The sequence below is a fragment of the Danio aesculapii genome, chromosome 3, assembly GCF_903798145.1.
Source record: "Danio aesculapii chromosome 3, fDanAes4.1, whole genome shotgun sequence".
NCBI classification, from domain to species: Eukaryota; Metazoa; Chordata; class Actinopteri; order Cypriniformes; family Danionidae; genus Danio; species Danio aesculapii.
The window spans coordinates 29,103,477-29,130,963 of record NC_079437.1 but is presented as its reverse complement, the minus strand read 5'-3'; the positions used below and the strand labels follow the sequence as shown (position 1 = coordinate 29,130,963).

The following is a 27,487-nucleotide window of genomic DNA, read 5'->3' as shown; positions in this document are numbered from 1 at the left end:
TCCGTCTTTATGTCTGAGCAGCAACTGTTGTTTTAGTTTAAATCTGAGATGAACAGCAAACAGATGAACAGGACAGGGAACATCCAGAGAAAGAAAAAGAAATGGAGGTCAAAGAGTCAGAACCACACCGCACCAAAAAACGGTAAGAACACAACGGGTAAAAAGGCCTCGATGGCACACTCGGGTGAGTATTCTTCTCATCAAGCTATTTTAAGACTCGAAAACGCCTCACGGTGATGCAAGTCTCAACTATTTGTTCACAAATATAAATGTCACTCTGTCTTTTGGCTGTCTTCTGAACACGTGTGTTTATTCTGTACGTCTCATTACTCAGGCCTCAGTTTCCCTTAGTTCAATCAGTGTCCGGCTTCATGCAGATGTTTATAATGGGCCGAGGCTGACGAAATGTTTATCGGCCCCACTTGGCAGTCATTTGCTTTTGTAAAACAACTGGAGATGTGTATTATTCCCATATGGAGGTTTGACAGCGCGTATATGAAGAGAGAGATGTGTCTCTGTGTGCGTGCAAGGAAACGATTGAGAAGTAGCAGTTTAGAAGATTAAAAGATTTGAAGCGGGTTATAATGTTTTCCTGTGAGGCTTTGTGGTTTTTGTTGCTTTGCGATCGGTGATTTCAGTGAATTCCAAACCGAAGCAGGCCTCAATTTCAGCATCATTTGATTCCTCTTCATAAAAGAGATGGAGGCTTAAGAGGAAAAACAGCTGTAAGATGCATGTGATGTGAGGAGGTGAATTAGTAAATCTCATGCTTGACTGTTTGCCATGATCATACGAATCACAGAACTGCCAAATGTTTAATGCGAATGAGAAAAATTGGCAGTGCAGATGTGTTCTTGGGAACTTTCTAATAAACTGTTGATTTATTCGTAAACGTTGAATGCTTTCTACAAAGACTTGGTTGTAATTAGTCATAAATAAACTATTTACAGATTAGGAAGATTGTCAAACGAGGCAGTGCGATATGTTGACCTCCATGTGAAATGAGCGTAGACGGCGACAGATGAAAATAATAATGACCAATTATGGTAATGTGGTGTGTTATGTGTCGGCATGCTCACGTAAACACAGCGGAGGGCCGTTCAAGGTTTTAAGATGCAATTTGATCAACTTATATCATCACACTCCAGCTGTAATATTGGCTGGTGTTGCTGAGGTGAAGCATTTGTGACTAATCCATTACTCTTAATTCATCAGTCTCTGTGGTCTTTGTGTTTTTCTATTGCTAATACGGCTTTTATACACAAGCTGAGTTTGTTGTCTTTCTGGCGAATTGTTTTGCGCAGCCACTGCTCATTAGCGTGATAGAAAGAGAGCTTGAGGTATTGTGAAAGATATTTTTCGCTAGTTTGTCATTGCACTTGTGTTTGTGCTGTTTGAGCTTGGCCAAGGAATTTTGAAGACTTGTTAGCATTATGAAGGCAATTAGCATTCCCATTCATTTCAGTGGGCATTTCTCAGCTTTCATCAGTAACTGACTGAAGGTGGTGTAATTTTTTTTTGTGAGCAGTTCAAGTTTTTAAGTGAAGGCTAACTAATAATATTATAATTTGACCACTTTTGTTCATTTATTCATTTTCTTTTCGGCTTAGTCCCTTTATTAATCAGTGGTCACCACAGCGGAATGAACCGCCAACTTATACACTATATGTTTTACACAGCGGATGCCCTTTTAGCTGCAACCCAATACTGGGAAACATCCATACACGCTCATTCACACACATACACTACGGACAATTTAGTTTATTTAGGTCACCTATAGCGCATGTCTTTGGACTGTGGGGGAAACCGGAGCACCTCCACACAGAAATGCCAACTGACCCAGCTGGGACTCAAACCAGCAACCTTCTTGCTGTGAGGCAACAACGCTCACCACTGAGCCACCGTGTTGCACCCCCCCCCCCCCCCCCCCTTTCTGCATCATAAAATAAAAATGAAATTTTTACATAAAAATTGGTCAAAATAACATAAATATCCCATGTTTTCAGACATATTTGTATTCATTTTTGTACATGTTGAAACTTCAGAAGCATTGTTTGGTGGAATAACACTGATTCTCAAGTATTTAATTGACCAGTTGTCATATTATAAAAAACAAAAAAATAAATATATAATATAATATATATATAAACGACAATAGATATTTTCATATATGAGAGGTTGAACCCAATAATGATAACATATACTTTAATACAAAAAGAAAAGAAAGAAAAAAAAAAAAAAATATATATATATATATATATATATATATATATATATATATATATATATATATATATATATATATATATATATATATATATATATATATATATATATATATATATATATATATAGGAGTAACAAGTAACATTTTACCAAACCAGTCTGGATCAGTAATTTTTTTTAAAAGAAAATAAATGTATATTTAACTTGACCAAAGTTGGAATAAATTTATCAAAAATAAAACAGACATTAGCACTTCAAGACAACGATATGCAACGATGTGGTAAAAAATGTAAGATACCAGTGAAAATTCTTAATTCCACTAAATTTACAATTTTTAGTTATTTTGAATAAAATATAATCTTGTTTTGTTCTGTTAACTACTGTTCACTTTCCCTCTACATTTAAAGTGTTTTATTTTGAGCAAAACATAAAAATTGCTCAAAATAACATAAATATGCCATGTTTTCCAAAATATTTGTATTCATTTTTGGAAATCTTCAGAAGCATTATTTGGTGGAATAACACTGATTTTCAAGTATTTATTAGTTGACCAGTTGTCATATTCTGAAAAAAAAGAAAAATATATAAATGACAGTATTTTATGTGAAATTTGGAAGAAAATTTTAAGTTATCAGACTTTAATAGAATAAAGCGGAGTATTAAAGTATTTTATTAAGTAGTGAACATTTTACTCAAGTTATATGTCTAGTAAATGCTTTTGTCAGTAGAAATGTGTAATTACAGCCATAACCAGCAGGGGCGAACAGGGCCTTGCTTTCCTGCACATTCTTGACCTCCTGACCTCTTGCGTGACGGCCTGACTTCACTGGAGGCGTTAAGTGAAGGTTTAAGTGATTATTTTTCAGTGTTTATTTAACTTGGCCTTTCTCTCTTTCTTTCTCTTGACTCATACAGATAACATGACGAATAAACATTTGGGCAACCAGACAAGTGCAGCACTGCGGATGGACGATGGAGTGGAAGCAGAATTAAAAAACACCACACAGCAGGATTGCGGATGGCTTTCACGCAACCTGCTCCTTGTCCTCACTGTGCTAGGTGTGTGTGTGTGTTTGTATACATCTTCATGTGCGCGTTTCCTTCCTTGGAATTTCAGAGGATAAAATAAGTTTGCCTGTTTATGATAATAACACCTATTTGGTGGTCATAAACTCATAAAACGTATCAGGCACAATGATGTGATGATGAGAAAGGAGAAGAGATACTATTATCACTAAAATCTGTTGATAATATATGGAAAAGGTTAAGTTAATTATTTCACAAGTGAAAGCTGAAAGTAAGGAGCTAATATAAGGAGGGTGTAAAAATTGTCTTAACATTTTATTTGTTAAATATTTGAGTCCCAAAAACGACAAAGCATGACATGACCACTATAATCTCATAGTCTTTCCTTGTAAAAATTTGTAGAAATATTAAAGATAAACCTTGTCTGTGGTTTCATAACTGTGATCATCTGTCACAGCGCATAGTTCTCAGCAAATTTTTGGCCTCATGTAGTGACACTGTTTATAGAGCAGTGCTTTGAGATATTGCAGATACAGGACAGTTATGCACTGGTTAAGAGTGAAGCCATACACAAAAATGTCGGTTCAGTTGTATCGAAGAAAATATCTCACTGTAAATATTGCTCCCACCGCCAGCAACAAATAACAGCCTATTGTAATTGAGGGAAGAGATTTTTAAATGCAAAATGACAGGGATCAGGATTTTTGGAGCTGATACCGAGTACCGATTCCTCATCATGGTGATCGGCCGATACAGAGTACCGATTCTGAAGCTTCAAGCTTTATATAACTTTAACATTGCATAAAGCACAATTTCCCTTCAAGTATGATACTTAAGTGGAGATCTTTTCTTTCCTAAGAATAAATGAAGGATGTTGCATATAATCCCTTAAACATTCATTCATTTTCTTTTCGGCTTAGTCCCTTTATTAATCAGGGGTCGCAACAGCCGAATGAACCACCAACTTATCCAGCATATGTTTTTACGCAGCGGATGCCCTTGCAGCTGCAACCCATCATTGGGAAACATCCATAAACACTCATTCACACACACACACTACGGACAATTTAGCTTATCGCTTAAACACGTCTCTTATAAACATTTAGTGTGGACACGTCATGGTTAGAAGCAGCTTTACAGAACATAATAGATAAAACATCAAAATTTGAGAAGAAAAATGACTAACAATGTAATTTGGAAGCATTGCAAAGGGCGGAAGAATAATTACGTGCCTTTGAGTGCATATTTCATACACAAGAATTTAAAATGCATCTTCCTCTGCTTGTAAACCTGTTAATGAACACTTGCAAGTGGTTCATGTGATTGGCCAGATTAACAAGTACCGATTGAGTCATAAAATTGATTATCGGCCAATACCGATCTCCGGCCAATCGATTTGGGCATCCCTACAAAATACAAAATTTATTTATTATCACATATTATCTAAAGCGCATGCTGATACTCATCCAAGTCTATAGAGTTAAAAAAACATTTGGTTATTGTTAGGTAATCATTTATGTGAATGGGAAATATTGGCGTAAATTGATAACATTTACAAGTAAGGATAAATATATGAAGCTGTGCGCTTATCAATTGCATATAAAATACTTTAGGGGTCATCCACAATTCTCATGTAAAAATGTATCAAAATATTTGTGCACATCACTTGGATCTTCACTTCTGTGGTGTATCGAAGCAATGTGTAGATAAAGTTTTGCAATATTAGCAGCCCAGGCTCATTGTAAATACGTGTCTCAGCCTACATTTTTTTAAACATAAAATGCATTGCTCCGGCTGTGTTTAGTTGTACATTTCAGATAACAAATCCACTAGAGGGCGCTGTCTACATCATTGCCAAATTGAAATAAGTTGATTAGGGTTTGATTTGTTGCACGTTTCAGATACATGTCCATCTTGTACACATGCACCAGAAGGTGCCACTTGTCATACAGATCAGATAGACCAGAGAAACACTGACCTAAATCCTTCTGTAATCTTAACCAATAGTTTTTTTCAAAAGCAAATGTATGGTACAATACAAATGTACACTATGATCACATAGTTTTACATTGATGTTATAAATTTTGTGAAACCATGCTTAAAATGCTCTGCATCATAAGTACAACACTGTGCATAGGAAGTGACTGAGGAAACTATGCCAGAAAAGTTGTCCATATAGAGAGAGAAAGGAGAGTCAAACAACAACATAAAGTTGTTTGTGCCAATTAATTGGTGTTAAAATCTTTTATTCATCAATAACATGTCTCTGTGAATATCATTAGTGTGAAAAGGAACAAACATTGTTGGGGTCATTCTGTCTTTAGCATTTGTTTTAGCTAGACACTGCAGTCAAACGTGTATTGAAGCATGTGTTTGCAGTTTCACAAAAATGCAGGCTGAAGCATGTATTTTGACTAAGCCTGTGTGGTATATTGGTAGTTGCACAAGTTTGGTTAAGAGTTGCCATTTCTGTTTGGATAATTAAAAATATGTAATATTTACCTGAGTAAAATACATACTAAATCTATCTTATATCATCACAGCCCCTGCATGCATTGTTTCATTTATTGAGTTGAAAGAATAGGTTCTTGACAAATGACATAGATAAGGATATATTTGTGAACTACTATGATCAGCTGTTTCATCTTGGATACACTTACAATATTGATTTTAAAAGTATGACGCTGCTTCTTGTCACTTGACCTGCGGTGCATTTGAGGCATTGTGAAAAGCTGAAAGTGTTGCCAAATTTGTTGCTAGATATAGCAGCTTTTCATCAAAGTACTTAGCAATAAATATAGCTATTTGTAATATATATTTGCCAACTTTTTAATGTGTCTGATTGATTGAAAGATTCTATTTATGATTGAAAGGCATAAAAATGACTGTCAATACACTGATCATATGTGCATTAAGTTACTAGTTGCAATTATAGAATGATAAATGTCCATTTATATTACACCTTGTTATTAGCTTGTACCTATAATTGTTGACCAGTTAGGTACATTAGTCATTTTCGTTGTCATTTAACAGACTCTAAAAACTCAGGTAAAACATATGTGAAATATCAATTTGGAAAGACATTTAACAGGTCCTGTTAACACTGTATATTGTTCCCATGTTCCCTTGAAGTTCCCAACTTCAAGATTATATAATAGGGTCATTGCGCACAAGCTTTTTTTTAGCAATATGGCCGGCCATTTGAGTTATCCCTTGGAAATGAGTTGTTTTGCTGTGATGTAGATAAATATAAAAAAATAAGTAAAATAAATTGAAAAAAATAAATAAATTGAAAAAAAAAAGCCTGTTGGAATGCATGAACGTCTTGCCAGCATTGCTCTCTATTGTAAACACGCTTATCTCTTGTCTACATATGCTATAATGAACCTGAGTGTGCAAAAGACATAACGTAAACAAGTAAGAGCTTTTCTGGAGAGCCTAATGACTTTTATCTCCACTTCTCTGTAGGTAACAGGTTAAGCTTGATGTAGTCCATTTGCACCTCCTGTTACCCTAATGGGTGGAGTTATATTTAGTGATAAGGTTATGGTTAGGGTGTGGTTGGTCCTTCTAGCTCCACCCTTTATGTCAGGCTCCAACTACTAGCTCTGCAATGAGCAGCCTTTTTTCTAATAACACATCTCCTTGAACAAGTTGAACACTTGCATCTGCCAGCATTACAGGCTTCATTTAAGATTTAGTTTGAAGCACAGAATATAAAGCACATCTCAAGTTTATCACAAAATAGGTCATGGGTCAAACAATGGGTCAAATTTATGTAGTAGAAGCTCACTCTGTCCTTAATTATTTTTCAGATGTGTTTACAACATCAAAGTATATGCACACTGTATGTGATACTAGATCACAAAACCAGTCATAGTACAAATATAGCACAAGTCATTTTGTAAATTTCCTACTGTAAATATGTAAAAACATAATTTATGATTTGTTATATGGATTGCTAAGCACTTAATTTGGATGACTTTAAATGCAATTTTCTCAATAGAATTTTTTTTTAACCCTCAGATTCCAGATTTAAATATTGATATCTCTGCCAGATATTGTCCTATTATAACAAACTGTACATCAATGAAAAGATTATTTAGTCAGTGCTCAGATTGTGTATAAAGTGAAATAAAAAATATACACTTATTATGACTGGTTTTGGGATTCACTATTACATTTAAACATTAAATGCAATTCTATAAGCAATTCAAAATGCTGTGAAGAAACTCAGGATTTGAAATTTTTCCACGCACAAAAGAGTTTTGCGCATGGAGCGGTTAAAAGAACACCAAAAGACTTGTGCCAAAAACTTATTATTACATTATTTTTTAAAGGAAAAAAAATGAAATGAGGCCAAATATAACTGATGTTAATATTGATTTGACAGGTGTAATAGCAGGCACAGTAATGGGCATGATGCTGCGTTATGTTCCTGACCTGGATACAAACACTCTCATGATGGTCTCTTTTCCTGGAGACGTCCTGATGAGAATGTTGAAGATGCTCATCCTGCCCCTCATCATCTCCAGTCTCATCACAGGTAAGTCATACGCACATGCTCTGCTTTACACTTGTTCAATTACATAGGAGTGGCCCAGCACAACACAAAATGCCATTTGACTGTTGATGCAATAGCTTTCTCTTCTTCACAGGTCTGGCTGGTCTGGACGCTCGCTCCAGTGGAAGAATGGGCACCAGAGCAATGGTGTACTACATGTCCACCACAATAATCGCTGCTGTTTTAGGTGTCATCCTGGTGCTGGGAATTCACCCCGGGAATCCAAAACTCAGGTCTGGTCAGGTCAGCTCTGCCCCAAAGAATCAAGAAGTCAGCAGTTTGGATGCCTTTCTGGATCTAATCCGAAACCTCTTCCCAGAGAACCTGGTCCAGGCCTGTTTTCAACAGGTAAAACATTGTGTTTGTGCTTTGAAAAGATTTACATTGAATAACAAGATCATTTAGTATTTACTTTGGTTTACCATGAACTGGGGTCCCACATATCTCAAAATACCATGGATGAGATGAGTCTTACTGTTTCTAATGACATGTGGGCAATTTTTCTCACTCTTCAGGAGCCTGTTGCACCAATTATTCTAAGCTACAACTTAATTTTGACATAATGTGTTAATTTTGACATAATAAGTTACAGAGACATACAATTAAATATTATTTCGTTGCATCATCAAGCCAGCAATAGCTTCTAATGTGGACTTAAAGGGTCATGAAACCCTCTTCTTTTAGTTTAAGTATACCTCAGAATGTTTAAAAAAAATGCTTCATAAATGAGCATGGCGGCTGTCAGGTGAAGGGGGGGGGGGGGTCGTGGCTTACTCGTCAACCTCACAGATTCTAACTTTGTCTTATTTGATGCTCAACACATAAATCTGTTAAAATCTCAAAATAAAGTAGTCAAGATTTCGTGTAGCTTTAACATTTCTATTTAAAGGACTGTGAAGTGTGTTGAAGCATGCAGAGTTATTCCGCGTGTATATAACTGAAACATGAAGATGAGATATATCAAATAGCCCTTTTTTAAAACAGCCAATAGCTGTTTGTTTATATCACAGCTAAGCCAGAGCCATTGAACATAAATCCGCATTTGACAGATTAGGATGTACAGTCTAATAGTATTGCCTGTCTAACTATTCTCCTTCAAATCTCCCCCGTATCGCTTGAAAATGAAGTGTTCTGTGTAGAATTCAAAGAGGCTCAATACATTTTGGATACAGTCCACTCTTTAGACCGTTGCAGACAGTGGGAGCAGTTTGCATGAGATGAATGTGAAACCTGACATTTTTCACAACAATAGAAAGCATATTTACTCTGTCTTTATTATATATATTATTTGTGGAAAATGTTGCACATCATTTGGTCTTATATGCTTTATGAACCAGTTTTAACATTCGCTGATCTCAAGAATAAATTAATTAAAGTTTATCCTAAATGCTCACATGGAGTGTCACAATGGAAAGAGGACCCAGTTGCAGCAATAAACTAAACAATGGTGTTTATTGACAAGACACATGCAGACAGATGAAAGGTGACAGTCCTAACAGTAGTGGCAGTAACACGCAGGGAAACTAGTGGCAGGGACGAGACAACACCTGAATTAAAGGCCAGCCAGGAGTAAAAGCAGCAGTGGGCAGAAGCAGGGCTTGATACTAGATGGAATTACTGTAGCAGCATGAACACCAGACTGGCAGGCCAGCAAACTCACTGATCAAGGTGAGCAGGATCAAGACTGCTATCAACATGAGACCGGACAGAAAATATTTATGAGCAATTCCAGCGTTATGGATGTTACATTTGCAGTAAAAACTCAAAACATAAATTCACATAGAAAGCATATGTTAACATTATATTGAAACTTTTGTTTATATTTTCCAGAACAACTGACCACAGAGTTAAGGGACCAGAAAAAGATCAATCTGTAAACATGTTTTACACTTTAAATGAGGAAAATAAACACGTGTTATGGATGTGACAATAAAAGTCTGGAGTTTACAGTTTACAGTATACTTTGTAGAAATTCTTTGAATTAAACTGCACAACCCAAAAGAAACAACGCTAATCAAAAGGATAAGAGATGGCTCACTATAGAACAAAAATAATTGGTTTTATTTTGTTTAATATTTTGACATTTATGAGGAAAAAGCTTCGCTAAGGATGTGACATCTCTCCATTATGGATGTGATAAATGTGAAATTGCCACTTGTGTGACCTTGGTAAATCAAATATAATAGTTTTAAAACACAGACAGATGCATTTCTAAGTATTGTAAAGTACTGTAAAATACTTGCTTACACAAAAAACCCAGAAACAGTTTCCGTATCTTGGTGAAAACTTTTTTTTTTTTTCATGGCAAGGTTGACATTTGCATGGAATTGCTCTTATAATTATCCAAGAAAAATAATAATACTAAATAGATATAAAAAAGAAAAAGAAAAAAATACAAATCATAGTAACAAATAAAGCTAGACAGGCTTGGACAAAGTTGGGGAGAGAGATGAAACAGAAAACTTAAAGACCAAAGACTGCTATAAATCTGCAAGAGACAACTAAAAACTAACAACTAGTACAAGGCTGAAACAGACAGGAAGATGGAGGAAACTATTACATGGATTATTAAGATGGACTATTACAAGGGCTCAAGCTGGACAAAGACTAGAACACAAAAAAGAGTTAAGAACACATGGAATAAACAGGAGAAAGGAATAGCTAGGGATGGCTTACACAAAACTTATTGAGACAGTATCGAGATCCCGAAGCTCAGATATTTTTAAAAAAGCTTCTCTGAAGTCTTTCGTAATACCCAGGTCATGCGACTGAAGCAATTCAAAGGATTAGGGCATTTCACAAGCTTTTCGAGACTTGACATACCTGGCAAATCTGCATTTGATTTACAGGGTTGGAAACAAAAACACTACAGCACATAGCCTAGTGGACAGTGTGCCAACAAATAGTCCAATTGCATTGCAGGCATCCCAAGTTTGAATTCTGCAATTCAGAAATTGTGTCTTGATGTCTTTTATTCTTGTTATCATAAGGTTTTTATGACCTAAACAATGCATATTTATTCACAAAGAGTTCATTCAAATGTCAGACTGATGTTAAAACTCATTACAAGTATAGAACAAAAAAAACCACATTTTAAATGACCATAATTGCTTCAACCTGGATTCGAACCAAACATGTCTGCACTGACTGTCACTGTCAAGGCAGATTTTAAAATATTTTGAAGCCTTGACACACTTGCTTTAACTGTTTCAGTGTTTTATGAAGCCTCACTCTGCCAACCACTAGAAATCGCAATAAACAAAGCACAAACCAATAGACGAGAACAGGCAAGATAAGTCAGATCATAAATTCACATTGAACAAACCAGCAAAGAAATGACTCTACACACAGTACAATATATAGGGAACAGAGCACATGAGGCACAGGTGAAAACAATCAGACTAACAAAGTCTAAATAAAGGGGTGTGGTAACAAAACAAGGAGGCCAGACAAGAGGAGCACATGGCCAACACAAACAAAAGCAAAGCTGTTTAGGAAAAAGCACAGGACAAATAGGGATACATGAAACATTGACAGGACAGACAAACTATGAACTTGACCCTGGTTTTTATTTAGTAGTAAAGAAGCAGGTGTTCTTCCATTTAACCAAATGCATGGAAACCTTTAAGTACTTATTGGATCCAAGTACTTAAGGCGTAATAAACATGACTGCAGTGTGTATGAGACTGATTCCAAAGAATCACCTGAGGAGTTCCTTCCAGTGAATATGTTTGCTATGTTTAGAAATATTATTTTACTGTTTTGCACTATGAATCATAAGACACATGTTGTTTACTACCAAAAATAATATTGGGCTACTAAAAACTGTCATCTTAAATTATATGATAATTCATTAATTTTACTTGAATTTTAAGACAACGTTTTGCAATGCAATGATATGAACACATGGTGTACATATGGTATTACACTTTACATTTGAAGCATTGGTGTACATGTTCACATTTTATTCAGAAATATTAGAATATAATTTAAATCAGAAAAATTATCATTTAATTTAGAAAATTGGCTGCCAGTAGTCTTAAATTAAGTGTTTGCAAGCATTCTAAACATTTATTTTAGTTCCTCTCACTCCACAACAACTGCATTTAATAGCATTCAGGACAGAGAAAATAGGGAAAATATGACCATTAAACAAAATAATTATTGCTCTACACTATAAACAGCAATTATTATACAATTTGTGTGAAATTGAAACTACAGTGTGTGTGAAATGTGCTATACAAATCATTCCGCACCATTGCAAGTACACGTTGTGCGTGTTTGCTTTAATAGTGCTAACTGAATTATGTATTTTGGAATATAATTCTTAGCATGTTTCATATAATACTAAATATATGCAAAAATATGACCATATATAAACCACAAGCTAATTTACAGTTTTTAAATGTATTACTTACATTTTTTTTTATATGTATCCTTTTCAAGTTATATGCAAATGTCAAAAATAATAGTAAATCTTGACTGGATATTATATTGTTGAGAGTTTGTACAGTTTTATAGAATCATCATCTGTTTCTTGTTTCCCTTTTCAGGTTCAAACAGTGCTGAAGAAAGTAGCCATCCCAGTCCAGAACCAAACTGAACCAATCCTCGTCAATAGGAAGAAACTAGAGCTGAAGTGGGGAATGAATGTTTTAGGTTAGCCCATAGTCTGTATTTTTTCTGTGTATGACTCAAACAATGCAATATAAATGTCCTTACACCTTTTCCCCTCTGTGTTGTAAGGTTTGATTGGGTTCTTCATCACGTTTGGTATTTGCATGGGGAAAATGGGAGAGAGAGGGAAGCTCATGTCTGATTTCTTCAACATCCTTAATGAGATCATCATGAAGATGGTGTCCATGATCATGTGGTCAGTATTCTGCTGTCATCATGAGTGTGTCCAAATTATAGATCTGTAGCAATTGAAACAAATTAAGTTATTTTTTTAATTACTGATGCACTTCTACAACACAACTTTATCTCTACATTTTGATTCCTGGGGAAATATTAAAGATTTTTGTACTGAGCATTTAAACTGGAATGTTTATGATCTGATTGCAATTTGAGGATTACAGGCTGATTCTTAACTTCGATTTTTGCTATTTCTTCTGCTGTTCATTGCTATTTTAAATTTTAACCAGACTTTTCATTGAGTTTCTATGTTTTAGTTTAATATATGTAATATTTTATTATATAATTTAACTGTTTATGTTTATTCAGTATAGTTTAGAAAATTATTCTAAAATATGAAAAGAATGCTAAATTTGACTTTGTAAGAAATGGATTACAATCAACCTAAAATTAATCAGACAGCTGTTATGACAATATTAACACAACTATTAATACTTTATTAGTTCACCCTTTAAATAAAGGAAATATACATGACGGGAAACAACAAAGACTCATTGTTGACTGCACACTGATGTGTGTAGAGTGTATATATAGTCCGGGTAATCAATAATAACAAGAGTCAGCTGTACATGTGTGATGAGTGGAGAATGGTGACCGGTGTGTGTAACAACATGCAGGGATTTGTAGTTCATTGATGAGTTTGTAGTTCACAGCGATCTTTCAAGAAGGGATCGCTGATGATCATAACATCTTTATAATAACTTTAACTGTTAAAAGCTATTAGTTACTAGTTAATTGGGTATTGGTAACTAATAAAGTTGTGGTAACTGATAATTATATAATATTATGAAATTGTAAAGCTGCTTGTTTAGCTTTGTAAAGCTGATTTGAAACAATTATAAACAAATAAACTTGAAATGAATTGAATTAAATGTATATGAATTGTACACTGTAAAAAAGGCTTGTTGGCTTAAACTTTTTAGTTAAAGCAAATTCGTTTTTCTTATCAAAGTAATGTCAAAATATTAGTTGTCATGACTTTTTGTCAGATAATTTCTTGTATTGTACTCACTAGTAAAAAAAAATAAAAATAAGGAAATAAGTAAAGTCTATGTGTGGGAAGCACTATATATATATATATATATATATATATATATATATATATATATATATATATATATATATATATATATATATATATATGTATATGTATATGTATATATATAGAGTGCATCCTACACATAGACTTTACTTATTAACGGCCGCCCAGGTATATTTGGTGGTGAAACATGAATAATACTATTATTATCATTCTTTTACACTTTTTTGTATCTGTCCAAAAAAGCCATACATTTGCGATCAATTAACCAGTGGAAAATCTCCTTTCACTCTGCACGTTTCCTACTGCTGGTTCTGTGTGTGCGAAAAAAGTAAGAGAAATTGTGGATTTCATTTATTTCAACTGTCTTTTTTTTTTAAAACTTTAACCCATTGAAAAGAAAAGGTGTATAACTGTCATAACAAATAAAATTGTAGGTTAAAATCACCTTTTTTTTGTTTGTCGTAGGCAGTTGACCATTTATGTGCTGACCACAAGTATATTTCAAACCTGTGGGAAGCACTATATATATCATGTTTGAATAATTTTTGGTGATTTGACTGTATGTCAGCATGTTCGGTGGTGCTTATTAAAATTAGAACGAGAGAAAAGTATAGCGTGTAAGGAAGAGAGAGAGTGATGGGAATTTGTCAGCACAGGAATCTAAGAGAGAGCAACATCGTACTTGTGTTCCCATGAGTAAATGTGGGAGTTTTATCCTGGATGTAATACATATTCCGACACAGAGACCGCAGACAGATACCCACACGCTGGCAAAGACAGACATAGCCAAAAGCAGAGAGAGCGCTTACCGTATGAATCATGACTGTAGAAATGAAATGCTTGATCTTTAAAGCCAACAGGCCGTTTTACAGCACAAGAGGAGCGAGATGGTGGGAAGGAAGATGTTCTTTCATATTACATTTTTTTAGCATTAAAAGAACAAACACTAAATGAGTAAACACCCCAAAACAAAAGCATATGACAACAAAGACACACTTGGATGAGCCCAGATCCATCCCATCTGTAACTAACTGCGCTCTGTGTTTTCCGCTTGTAGTATGTAAACTGTCTAAATGCTACAATAAACATCATCTGTTGCTTACCATAACACACGGTGAAATATTTATACATGATTTTTTAGATGAATTAAATTCAGGCCACATAAGTAAAATCTTCTAATATGCCGCTCGAGTTGCGAAACAGGGAAATATGATGATGTTCCTGTGTAGGATTTTGACTAAAACAAAAGCAGATATAGGAGTCAATTATGCTCTGTGGGCAAAAAAGGTAATGAAATTTATAAAAGTACATGTAAAACTAAATGATTGATTTGGACTGTATTTTGTCTTTGCTCCAATGTTTTATTAGACACACATACATAAATTAATTCAGAATATTCCATCAAATACAATGATAATTAATTAATTTAATTTAATCTGATTCAAGAATTAATTAAAATATACATTAAACTATTAACGCTTACAAAAGGATTGGTTGATTGATTGATTGATTGATTGATTGATTGATTGATTGATTGATTGATTGATTGATTGATTGATTGATTGATTGATTGATTGATTGACAAAAATTATTATGAAATGATATAAATTTTAGTTTTTATTTTCTACAGCTTAATGACAAATGAAATTCGAGAACAAGAAACAATGACAAGTAATCGGGGCTTGATATTAAGGCTGGGCGATAAATTGAAAAGGAATCGAAATCGACATTCTGAACCTGTAATCGATCAAATTTTTCCCGGTCAATTCTTTCCAATTACTTTTCCTACCGCCTGTTGAGTTAAGTGAGCTCGCTTTTTTAAGGCGGATGTAAACTTCTGTATCGAATGCACGGGTATGGTCCAGCGCAGCCTTCACGAACTCGTATACCTCTCAAAGCACCTCTCAAAACTACACATCGCACATTTGCACTACATCGGCGATGATTGGAAGGTGCGCCAGAGATGGCTTGAGACGGAAAATTTGATATGAACATCAAACATCAAATATGATGTTCAATAAATAATTATAGATAGTGATTCCTTTAATTGTTTTAAAATTAAGTAATGCACCCTTCATTTAAATATGTCTCACTTGTAATATGTGAACATATTTACTGTACAAAACTTGTCAGTGAACCATGAGGCCAAAAAATTTTAATAAATAAACAAAATAATCGTTCATTAATCGTAATGGAGGTAAAAGGTTCAATTAATCGAGATTTTGATTTTAGGCCAAATCGCCGAGTCCTACTTGATATGAATGTTTTTTGACATTTTCATGTCCAGCCTGCACATATTGCTTAAAAATTTTGAGATCCGTTTTAACAGAGCTGCCAAATGAATAAATAATAGTGTTATGTGTTGCTTGCCATTAACATTTTTTGCCCATTATCCACTGTGTAAAATTGTAAAATTGACTTTAATTTCTAATTAGCTTTACAAACAATTCGGCTATACAAACAATAGTTGCCTCCATTTTTCCCTCCAACATTGTTTAACGTATGTCACGTTTCATAACAAATTTCTACATTACAGTGCAGCTTAAAAATGACTAAATAAATTAAATGCACTGGTGTGCAAGTCACATTTTATCATTTCTTTCAGAAATATTGTAAAATAGGTATCGGTATATCTAAATAAGATCAAATGTTTACACTAGTAACGTGTTTTCAGTTTCCGTTCCTCCACAACACTTGACATTTAACAGCATTCAGAACTGAAATGTAGGATAACTAAAACGGCAAAGCGAACAGAACGTCAAATGTTATAAATGTCTCAACAAATTTATTTAAATGGAAATGCTCAGTGCAAATACTCACATGTCTTTCTCATTGTCTCTCACGTTTCTCATTCAATTAATTGCATATACATATAATTGCATTACACATGTATACACAAGTATTGTTACACATATAGTTTTGAATGGGGAAAAGTGTAACGGTCGATATGGCGAATGAAGCCCCGACTGCTAGTACAGGAGCCAGTCATCGATCGCTATAGACTGACGTTTCTCCAGGGGAAAGGCTCGGACCAAATGTGTGCTTTAACAACAATTTATGTGGTCAACAAACACACTGGAATCTCAGCAAATACTTGCTTCACAGACATAAGAAATATTTCCACATAGTCGGTGCAATAGCCTAGTGGTTAGCGCGTCAACATATGGTGGAGTAGCATGTTAGGGCGTCCCGAGTTCGAATCCCGGCTTGAGGACATTTCCTTACCCTACCCCCCTCTCTCTCTCCAACTTCGCTTCCTGTCTAGATACTGTCCTATATAATAAAGTCCAAAAATACATCTTAAAAAAAAAAATATATATATATATATATATATATATATATATATATATATATATATATATATATATATATATTCCACATAAAGCTTGAAATCTGTACTTTCAAATGCAGCAACTACACTTGAACATAAAAGTTTTTTGGTATGATAATCTGTATGAAACGAACGTGAGGTACAGTCCGTCCTGTCAAACGCACATCACATGACAGCAGCAACTACTCAAACTCTCACAAACTACAAACTTGTAAACAAAGAGTTATTTCTGGAGGAGATTCGCCATCAAGACTAAGTTGTGAATTACTTCAGAAGACCAGCGCAAGTTGACGAAGCATTATTCAGAGTATGATAATGTTTAGAACGGCCATAAATGAAGTTATCTCATTGTCTTCGAGAGCTCATGCGCATTAGCTTGGGCACCCTGAAAAAATTGCAGATTTTGTTTGATTCGAACGTTTAGAAACTAAACTTATGAAACGGTGGTTGCTTAATTTTATTGGTGATTAAAAATATATAATCGTAAGCTTGGCAAACAGTTTTGGAGAATTTGATGTTTCCCCATTCAAACAGAATGCCCGAGAGATGTTTCAAAAATGGCTGCCGAGTGAATTGACTTTCTTTAAAGGGACTTTGATATGAGTCACTTTGGAATATAAGTTACATATCATTTCTCTTATATAAGAGATCAAAACTAATATAAGAATATTATCTTATGTCTTCAGGTACTCTCCAGTTGGCATTGCCTCCCTCATCTGTGGTAAAATAGCTGCCATCGGTGATCTGGAAGTGGTGGCGAGACAGCTGGGCATGTACATGGTCACAGTCATCGTCGGACTCATCATTCATGGCGGACTCATCCTGCCATGCATATTCTTCGCCGTGACTCGGAAAAATCCCTTTATGTTTTACTCTGGTATCTTCCAGGCTTGGATCACTGCTCTGGGAACAGCCAGCAGGTATAGACAGCAGATTACTCACATCATGGTTGAATGGGTCTGGCAACACAGACTTAAGAGTTAAAGGTCATATTTGGATGAAATATGAGACTGTAATCTATCTCTGTTTTACATATAGCGCAGCCAAAGCACATTCTCATGCTCAAAATGATGGTTTATACTGGTATGTGGTCTAAGACTTTTAATATAAACTCAAACATTACCCAGAAAAATCAGATGGATGACTTGTTATGTTTTACAGCCACATAAATCATCCGCGTAACCTAATCTGGCCGAAAACGAAACACTTTCTGATATTGTCCAGAATCGAGGTCTAGAGTGATTAATCAGTCTAAATGGATGGGAAATTATGAAAACATATTTTAGAGAGTTGTTTGTGAATAAATCTGGGATTACATCTGTTGAGCCAGACCATTTTCTGAATGTTAAACCAACTGTCAGTTTGGCACAGAATATGCATGCAAGCCTTTAGATTTTTTCTTTTATTAATTGAAGTAATTACTTTTTTGGACTAGTATTTTGTCTGGGCAGTCTTTAAAACAACACATTAAGAGCTGTTGAACAACTTTTTTTCAGTGCTGGGACGTTGCCAGTAACATTTCGTTGTCTGGAGGAGAATCTGAAGATTGACAAGCGTGTGACTCGTTTTGTGTTGCCCATTGGAGCCACCATAAACATGGATGGCACTGCACTCTATGAAGCCGTGGCAGCCATATTCATCGCCCAGATGAACGACATTGCCCTAGATGGAGGACAAATCGTTACTGTTAGGTGAGTCTCTCTGGAACTAGACAAACTGTGGCTGTAATAAATCTTTCATCAGAAAACTCACATTTAACTAATGTTTAACTATTTTTATTTTATTTTATTTTATTTTATTTTATTTTATTTTATTTTATTTTATTTTATTTTATTTTATTTTATTTTATTTTATTTTATTTTATTTTATTTTATTTTATTTTATTTTATTTTATTTTATTTTATTTGAGCCTGGCACTAGGCTAAAAGCATCTGCCAAATCTACCAATATAATTGCAAATATGTACTGTTCTTGTGATTACATTTTAGTTTAAGTAAGCACATTCAGATTTTTATTGCCTATGTCTATGACGAGTACAACTGTATGTTATTGTCTGTGATGAGTACAATTGTATGTATATTTTTATATCTGCTGTCATCCTTAGATTTTATTTGATTTGATTTGAATATTTATACTTATCATAGTTACTTATTTATTTATATACTTATTTATCTTTACGCATAATCATTCATTTGTGTTCTATTTTAAACATTTTCCTGTGGGTTTTTGCTGCTTAAACCTGTCTCAATTTTACATATGTGGCTTTATTTAACTTGTGGTTTGCAAAACAATTTTTACAACAGTTGTTTTTGGCTATATAGGTGTGATGGTTACAAAAAAGTGGAACAACAACTACATAACATGTTTTTCTTTCATTGGATTTTTTTTCTCTATTAGCAAATGAAAATATACTGTAGTAATTTATAGTATAGTAAATATTATGTTTTTGTATCATACTATAGTAAAGTAAATCATATTTCATATTTACAGTATTTTTATTACAGTTTATCAGTTCACTATATTTATGCTACAGTATGCTGTAGCATTCATTAAAAAATGTTTTAAATTATACTATATACGGTATTTCATGTAATTTACAAAGTTTTTTAATGAATGCTACAGCATACTGTAGCATAAATATAGTGAACTGGTAAACTGGAATAAAAATCCACATAGCAAAATATCTCTGGCCCTGGAAGCGCTTTATGCACAGCTAGAGTTCTAAAGCCAACAATAAACTTCGGTGAAAGCTTAATGTGACTATTGTCAATTTCAAAAGGTTGTTTTTTTATAGCATCCCTGTTGTAATTACAAAACATTCAGTTAAATAGACTTAAGCATTCATTTAGCTGTTCAAGCGTAAAACGATATGAAAGACCGTTAAAACCACTAGTGCCATCAGTAGCAACAGGCTAGCGCAGAAATTCTATTGAAAATACTGGTGTAAATTGGTCTTATTTTAAAGACATGGCAGTGGGAGAAATGGAATTTAATACAGTGCTTCTTGTCCGATCTGAGACCCACTTCATATCGTATATCTAACAGGCAGTGAAGATCGCTGATTTTTAAAGAAAACAGATCCTTAATGTGACAATTTTGTAATGGAAAGACAGTTCACTGGAAGCCCTTGGGCTGCCTGGCTGAAAATTAAAAGTCTGTGTGCATTTACCCCATTAACATCGATGTTGATCCTGGACCTTTATTTTGTTAAAAAATGTAATCAATACCTAATCCCTACCCCTAAGCTCAACTCTAACTAATAGGGAATAATAGTTGGATAACAATCATGTAACCCTAACCGTAAACTTAAACTTAACATAATCTGTAAATGTATACCTTAATTCTGATTGGCCGATTGGAATGTTGTTCCAGGATCTACATAGATGTTTGATTGGTGAAAACACACAGACCATATTTATCGGTGCTAATGCAAGTTGCCTCAGTTTTGTGCTGTAGTTTAATCCACCCTCTTTCTTTCTTTTGCAGTATGACAGCGACTTTAGCCAGTGTTGGAGCTGCCAGTATTCCCAGTGCAGGTTTGGTCACCATGCTGCTGATCCTGACCGCTGTGGGCCTACCAACTCAAGATATCAGCCTTCTCGTCGCCGTCGACTGGCTCCTGTGAGTTCAAACATCTGTTTAGTTTATGCACCGAGTCGTCGCTTACATTCCCTGTGCTGGTTTTGTGTGTGACTAATTACCAACTGTCCTCCTAAACATAAACAGCTGTCCTGAGCTGTTCTGTATCAGCTTGTAGAGCCGTATGTTGTATCTTTGTCTTCAGCGACAGAATGCGCACCTCCATTAATGTGGTTGGCGACTCTTTCGGGGCGGGCATTGTGGACCACCTATCACGGGCAGAGCTTGCTGTGATTGACGGGGAAATTCCTCTATCAGACGAGGAGTTTGTTCCGCCTCCGCCACTCCTCACTGAAATAGACCTCATAGACCCTCTCAAACCTCCCGAACTGCCCCCTCGCTCCCCGCGACCCCCTAAGCTCAACCATCATGCTCCGTCTCTGACCCCTTCACAGTCTCAGTCGCACTCCATCCCGCATTCGCCCCGTTCGGTCCGCTCTCCATCCCCTCACTCCATTCGCTCGCCCTCCCCACGCTCCGTCTGCTCTCACTCCCCGAGGCCTTTCCGAACACATTCCCCTCGTCTTTTACGCAGGATGGAGCCTGGATACTGCGCCCTGCCCACTCACGACAACCAGGTGAGCCTTTCACTTTCTCTAATTATTTGAGAGAAAAAGATAGAGATATTATATTTGACTTTCTAACATTTCTCTTTTTGAGCTTAGATTGTAAAGTATTAGGAAAGTGAATTGGTCATAAAGGGATAGTAAAATTTTCTGTCATTATTTACTTACCTTCATGTTGATTTGTTTCTTCTGTGGGACACAACAACACTGTATTGCCAAGTCTTCTAAACATCTTCTAATAGAAGTTATTTATGTGAACAAATCATTTTCAGTGGTTTGCTTAATTTAGTTTAAAAACCTGAGTCTGAATTACTTGTTAATATACTCTATAAAATCAGTTTTTTTCTATTCGAATAAAATGTGGACCCAAATAGTTTCAAGTTTTACTTTAAGGATTAAAGCAGTTCATAATTTTGCTGAAAAAAATTTCATTGATTTTAGAGTGATCACATATTTGTGTTTGTGTGTAACAAATATTCTGGATCTAATTCACAAAATGTGTGTACAGTATTGAGTATTCTATACAGTAATGCAGTATTCTACATGATTGCTGGATAAATACTAACAATCAGTGTGCAAATTATACATTGACAATCAGGGGGGTCAACTGTTTTGGTTAGTTAGTGTAATACTGTACATGCTTTATTTATGTATTTATTTTTAGTTAGATCTAGTTTATTAATGAAATGCATTTAAGTTTTCAGCGTTTTGATGAATATTTTGTGTATTCTGACCGCTGATTTGCTATTTCAGATGTTACTGTAGGTCAAACTACAAACTATGTGTCTAATTTGACATTACTTTCAGGCTAAGATAGAAACATCTTTTTTACGAGAAAACAAAGGGTTGTGAACACGATGTCTATCTATGCTCTAGATCTGCCAGTTTCAGACACAATGGTTTGAACTGTTATATGCATGTTTGAATGCATATTTATGTTATCTATTATCTTAATTATTAACATTACAATTTGAAATGCAGATCAGAGTGAAATGTCTCAGTATTAAAGGACTAACCCCTCCATACATCTTGTTTTGACGTCCTTCAGGGGTGATAAGGCGTTAATTAGGTGGGTCAATCCCTCTCAAACCCTGTAATTTACACCCTGCTAACAATCAGTCTACAGTACACATGAGGGCTTTCCACATAACTTCTCTTTACAGCCTTTTTTGTCTCGTCAAATATGCAACACTCTAGTCTTAAGATACTATCATGTCAGATGCTAATTGCACCATTCCCAAACCAATTAAAATACAATGAATCTGTTATCTGTACTATTATACTTCATATGCATATATATTTAAATTTACATAACATATATGTATATGATATATATATATATATATATATATATATATATATATATATATATATATATATATATATATATATATATATACATATATATACATATACATATATATACATATATATATATATATATATATATATACATATATATATATATACATATATATATATACATATATATATACATACATATATATATATACATATATATATATATATATATATATATATATATATATATATATATATACATATATATATATACATATATATATATATACATATATATATATATATATATATATATATATATATATATATATATATATATATATATATATATATATATATATATATATATGTATATGTATATATGTATATATATATAAATGTGTGTATATATATATACATATATATATCAAGGTTTACCTAATTATTTTAGTTATTTTAGTTATTTTATTTTAATTATACACTCACAGGCCGCTTTATTAGGTACACCTTACTAGTACAGGGTTGGACACTATCACCATCAAAATTGTCTTTATGGCATTGATTCGTGTTGCTGGAAACGTTTATGAAAGATCTGAATCCTCAATGACATGAAATAACTTTACAGTTTCTGCAGATTTGTTTGCTGCACATCCATAGCAAAAATCACTTTTTTCAGTAAATCCCAAAGATCTGTGACTGGAGGCCAATTCAGTATATTAAACCTATTAAGGTATTTTAACCCACTTAATTTCTGCTTACTAGATATTTTCTTCCCTTTGGATCATTCTCTGAAACCTTAGAGATTGTTGTGCATAAAAATTCCAGTAGAAAATTTAAGTTTCTGAAATACTGGGACTAACCTGTCTGGCCACAAAAACATATCATGTATACTGACACTCAAATCACCTTGTTTTACACAAGCTTAGTGAAGGAGACCCAATGTTTCAGATATTTTGTGATGTTGTTATTGTCTATATATTTTACAGTTAAACTATTAGTTGTATATTTGATAAGTTATATTATTATTGTTAATATTGTTAATATACCATGCTACTTAAAGAATCAAAGTCAACTCTTTACCTTTAAATGTGCTGAAGAACATACATTATTAAGCTGTCAAAATCAGAAATGGAAAATATTTGAACACCAAAACACTGACTAACAAACTATTTCGATTAGAAAATATTAAAAGAATATATAAACGTATGATATGCAATGTGGCTTGTGATGTCCTTATGTTCTTTTACACTGTAAATTATGCGTAACTTAAAGAGCCCATATTATAGATGAAATAGGGTCATATGTCGGTTGTAAGGGTCTCCAACAACAGTCTAATATGCATGCAAGGTCAAACAACACTTTGATGGTCTTATAATATGCATTTATTTTTACCTAGTTATCCCAGCGACTCACATATGAGTCGTTCAGCGATTCATTTGTACCCAAACCCGTCCTCAGCGCGAAGCTAATCTGCGCTGATTGGACCAATGACAGGCTGCTGCGATTGGTCGACGACACTGACAGGCTTCAGGGCGAGACAGAGTGAAATGCCCAGCAGATTATCAACAATATAAAAGTAGTCACAGTGTACACACGCTTCATAGTGGATTTTGGCTGCCAGTGGGTGAATGTAAATACAGACGATGGACTAGAAAATACTGACGACTAATTATTTTATCAAGCAAAAAGTCCAAGAACTGGCGAGGATATGTCCTAGCAGTTTACTTGCTCTTTTTACACACACGCACACACAGGGCCGGCGAGTCCAGAATAGAGACGGCGCGGCGGCGACACCTCCCTCCCCCTCCGCGTCCTCAGTTACATCCGCGATTACAACCCTAAGATTTCAACCGCGACACCCCCTAAAGTCCTCACTTTACAAACGGGTCCCTTTGATCACCCTTTGCCTAGAGCTTTACCCTATTCAGAGACACGCACACACACACATCAACCTCCTAAGAGGAGACACTCACACAAACGACCGTCCTCAGAGGAGCCACACACACACACATTACACACACACACACAGCTGACTATCCATAAACAAAGCGGCACGCGTCGCGTTTTCAACGTGGCTTTACACGCGATATGAGAATATAAAGAGTTAACCTGATACAGCACACGCGGTTACAAGTAACAAAACACAACTAAATGCATAATTTGCAAGATAGAGTAAACGAGGCAACAATTTTAATCGCACGTACTTACACTGGTGAAATGGGGGAAGAAACTGATTCATGATCCACTGATCCTTGTTCTGACAGTCTTTACCGATCCTTCCTTTAACAAACTGATGAAGTCTTCTTTGTAAGCAGGTAGTTTTCAGAGGCTCTCGATCTGCTCAAGGCTAGGCTATATGCTAAGGTTTCATCTTTGGGTGAATTGTCAATAATCTCCATCTGCACAGCGTGACTTCATTCTACCGGTGTCTGTGTGTCTCTGTGTGTGTGTGTGTGTGTGTGTGTGACTTTTTTCTGTTAGTGGGCGGAGCCGCAGGTTTCAAATCTCCCGGGCTTGCGCGTGCAACTACTTGTGTTTCGTAGCTGCGTCATCGCGAAACACCTAATAACTCGTTATCAAGACAACTCGTTTGAAGCACTATGAGTCGACTCTTTTATAGATGAATCAATAGTTTTAAACACTGTACACTTACAGATTTAAGCCTTAGCTGGATATTTCACTTCACTTAGAGCTGTGTGACACACTACATGGAAGGGCATTTTCAAAAAGCCATAATATGGGCTCTTTAATAGTTTTTACTTGCCAAAGAATGGATACATTTGACAGCAATGTTGTCACTTGCAGTTATTTTCTGCTCAGGATAAAATTATACAAAATTAAATCAAATACAAACATTTTATTGTAGTTTGTAATGACATGAAGGTGAGTAAATGTATTCAAACTGATATGAATTTATGTAGGATGAATGATTTATAGTTTTTTCTTAATAATTTCTAATTATATACATTTATATTTTTGTTTATTGCTTGTTTGGTGTATTTCTTGTGGATGTGCTGTTAAAAGTCACTCCATATCCCGCAGATTACCACACTTCCCAGAGGTTTTCGGGAGAGAGGCAGAGACCGGGAAAGAGATAGAGAAAGAGAGAGACTGAGGGAACGGGAACGAGATAAAGGAAGCGAGACTGAAGAAGACGAGGAGAAGGAGAAGATGGTGGACGAGGCAAGCGACGGAGAGGAAAGTGATGACACGGCGTACGACAGACGCCACACCATCCCGCCGTGTGATCTGCCCTGAAGAAGAGCAGATTACGGCTTTTCCACATTTTCACAATTCTTCTTCTGTATTTCAGCACCCGCCTTGCTGGATGAAAGCTGTCGTTTGGTTGTTTGGCAAAGACTTTGAGTACCTACGTGTGTTGTGTGTTTGTTTTGCTTTCAGAAACTGGACATTAGTGAGGATTCATTGGCAAGTGTGTTTCTTAGCATCAGCTTTATAGTCTAGCAACACCAATCATTTGTATCTTGCAACTCATTTGCTTTCACTGGTTATTTGCTTTTACAGGATTTCAATAACAAACCGGATCAGTGGCTTTGAGCGTTTATTGCACGTGCACTGCCAATCTTGATTTTATTTAGTCTTTGTCCTCCTTTATCATATCATTTATCTAGGCTACTGGGATACTGGTTAAAACACTGGAGGTCATTGCTCTGCATTGTAAAATCCAGACTTACTCAGTGCTTCAAGGAAAAGAAGTTCTTGACTCATTTGAGCTGCCTTAGTTTACTTTATTTTTGCCTAGATGTCCCCTGTTCATTGCCAGTGCAACATAAACAAAGAAATGACAACAGGCAGCTCAAATGAGTCGAAGCGGTTGCTTCCTATAAACAATCCCAAGTTGTTAAACATCTCCTGTTTTATGATTTGTGGGGTTTTTTCTCTTTTGACGGTGGCGAGGACGTCATGAGCAGCTGTGAGTAACACAAGGAAGTTTCTCTCCGAGCCCCTCATGTCCTGTCCTGTTCCGCATGTCTTAAAAATCTGAATCATATACTGAGAAAATCATTAGAATTGACAGATTGACCAACACACTGTTTAGATTAGTGGGTGTGATGTCAGGCTTGTTACACAAATCTGACGTAGTGTGTTTTTTTTATACCGATTGACCCTTTGAAAGTTGTCCACTCTCATATGAATGTGAGTGAAGTTCTTAGTCAATAGAAAAAAATTACACATATATATAATTTATATATACACATATATATTATTATATATAAACAATTGTATATTACTTCACAGCACAACAATTCTTGTATTGAAATGTATAAATATATTTATATATCATTTGTAATACAATTTTGTAATTTAATACAGTCAGATATATGCACTCTACTTTTAAAAACTCAAGTACATACACAAAACAACATGAGCGTTTATAGCAAATAAACAAATATAAATATATATTGTCGAGTAAACTCTTACACCTGTATGATTGTTCACACGCTCAACAAAAAGGGCTGCGATTGGCTCTAATGCTTTGGCACTGTTCACCGATAAATGACACTGATAAATGGCAGCGGCGATCACGCGCTCGTGTCTATATCCAGAAGTATCACTGTAACATCCAAGAGGAGAGGAAATGTAAAGTAAATGGAGTTTACTTTAATTTTCTTCATAACAGTCAAACAGGGCTTCTGCTGTAACTTTTTATGCAGTTGGAGTGTTTTAATTACTCGCGCTCGTCTTCCTCACCATAGTAAGCTACCGCAATATAGGACATATTAGATAAATCATAATCATAAATAGATCATGATCTATTACTGAACCGATACCAAATTTTTCACATCTGTATCGCAGTGCACAAAAGAAACAATTAATTTTGACACCCTCAATATATATTTTAATTTATATATATA

General features: G+C 34.9%; 1 protein-coding gene across 1 annotated transcript; it reads left to right on the top strand.

The window, feature by feature from the left end:
* On the top strand, positions 1 to 27,487 carry slc1a9 (solute carrier family 1 member 9). The gene is made up of 11 exons (XM_056453581.1): positions 1 to 142; positions 3,142 to 3,285; positions 7,646 to 7,798; positions 7,911 to 8,164; positions 12,370 to 12,475; positions 12,563 to 12,689; positions 17,790 to 18,023; positions 18,600 to 18,794; positions 20,590 to 20,724; positions 20,888 to 21,320; positions 25,653 to 27,487. The coding sequence occupies exons 1-11, from the start codon at positions 49 to 51 to the stop codon at positions 25,866 to 25,868; spliced, it is 2,091 nt and encodes a 696-aa protein (XP_056309556.1). The 5' UTR covers positions 1 to 48; the 3' UTR covers positions 25,869 to 27,487.

Excerpts from the sequence above, each read along its gene's own strand:
- slc1a9 (XM_056453581.1), top strand. The coding sequence starts at position 49 with ATGAACAGCAAACAGATGAACAGGACAGGGAACATCCAGAGAAAGAAA. Across the intron at positions 8,165-12,369 it reads TCCAGGCCTGTTTTCAACAG|GTTCAAACAGTGCTGAAGAA; the intron begins GTAAAACATTGT and ends TTCCCTTTTCAG. Across the intron at positions 18,024-18,599 it reads GCTCTGGGAACAGCCAGCAG|TGCTGGGACGTTGCCAGTAA; the intron begins GTATAGACAGCA and ends ACTTTTTTTCAG.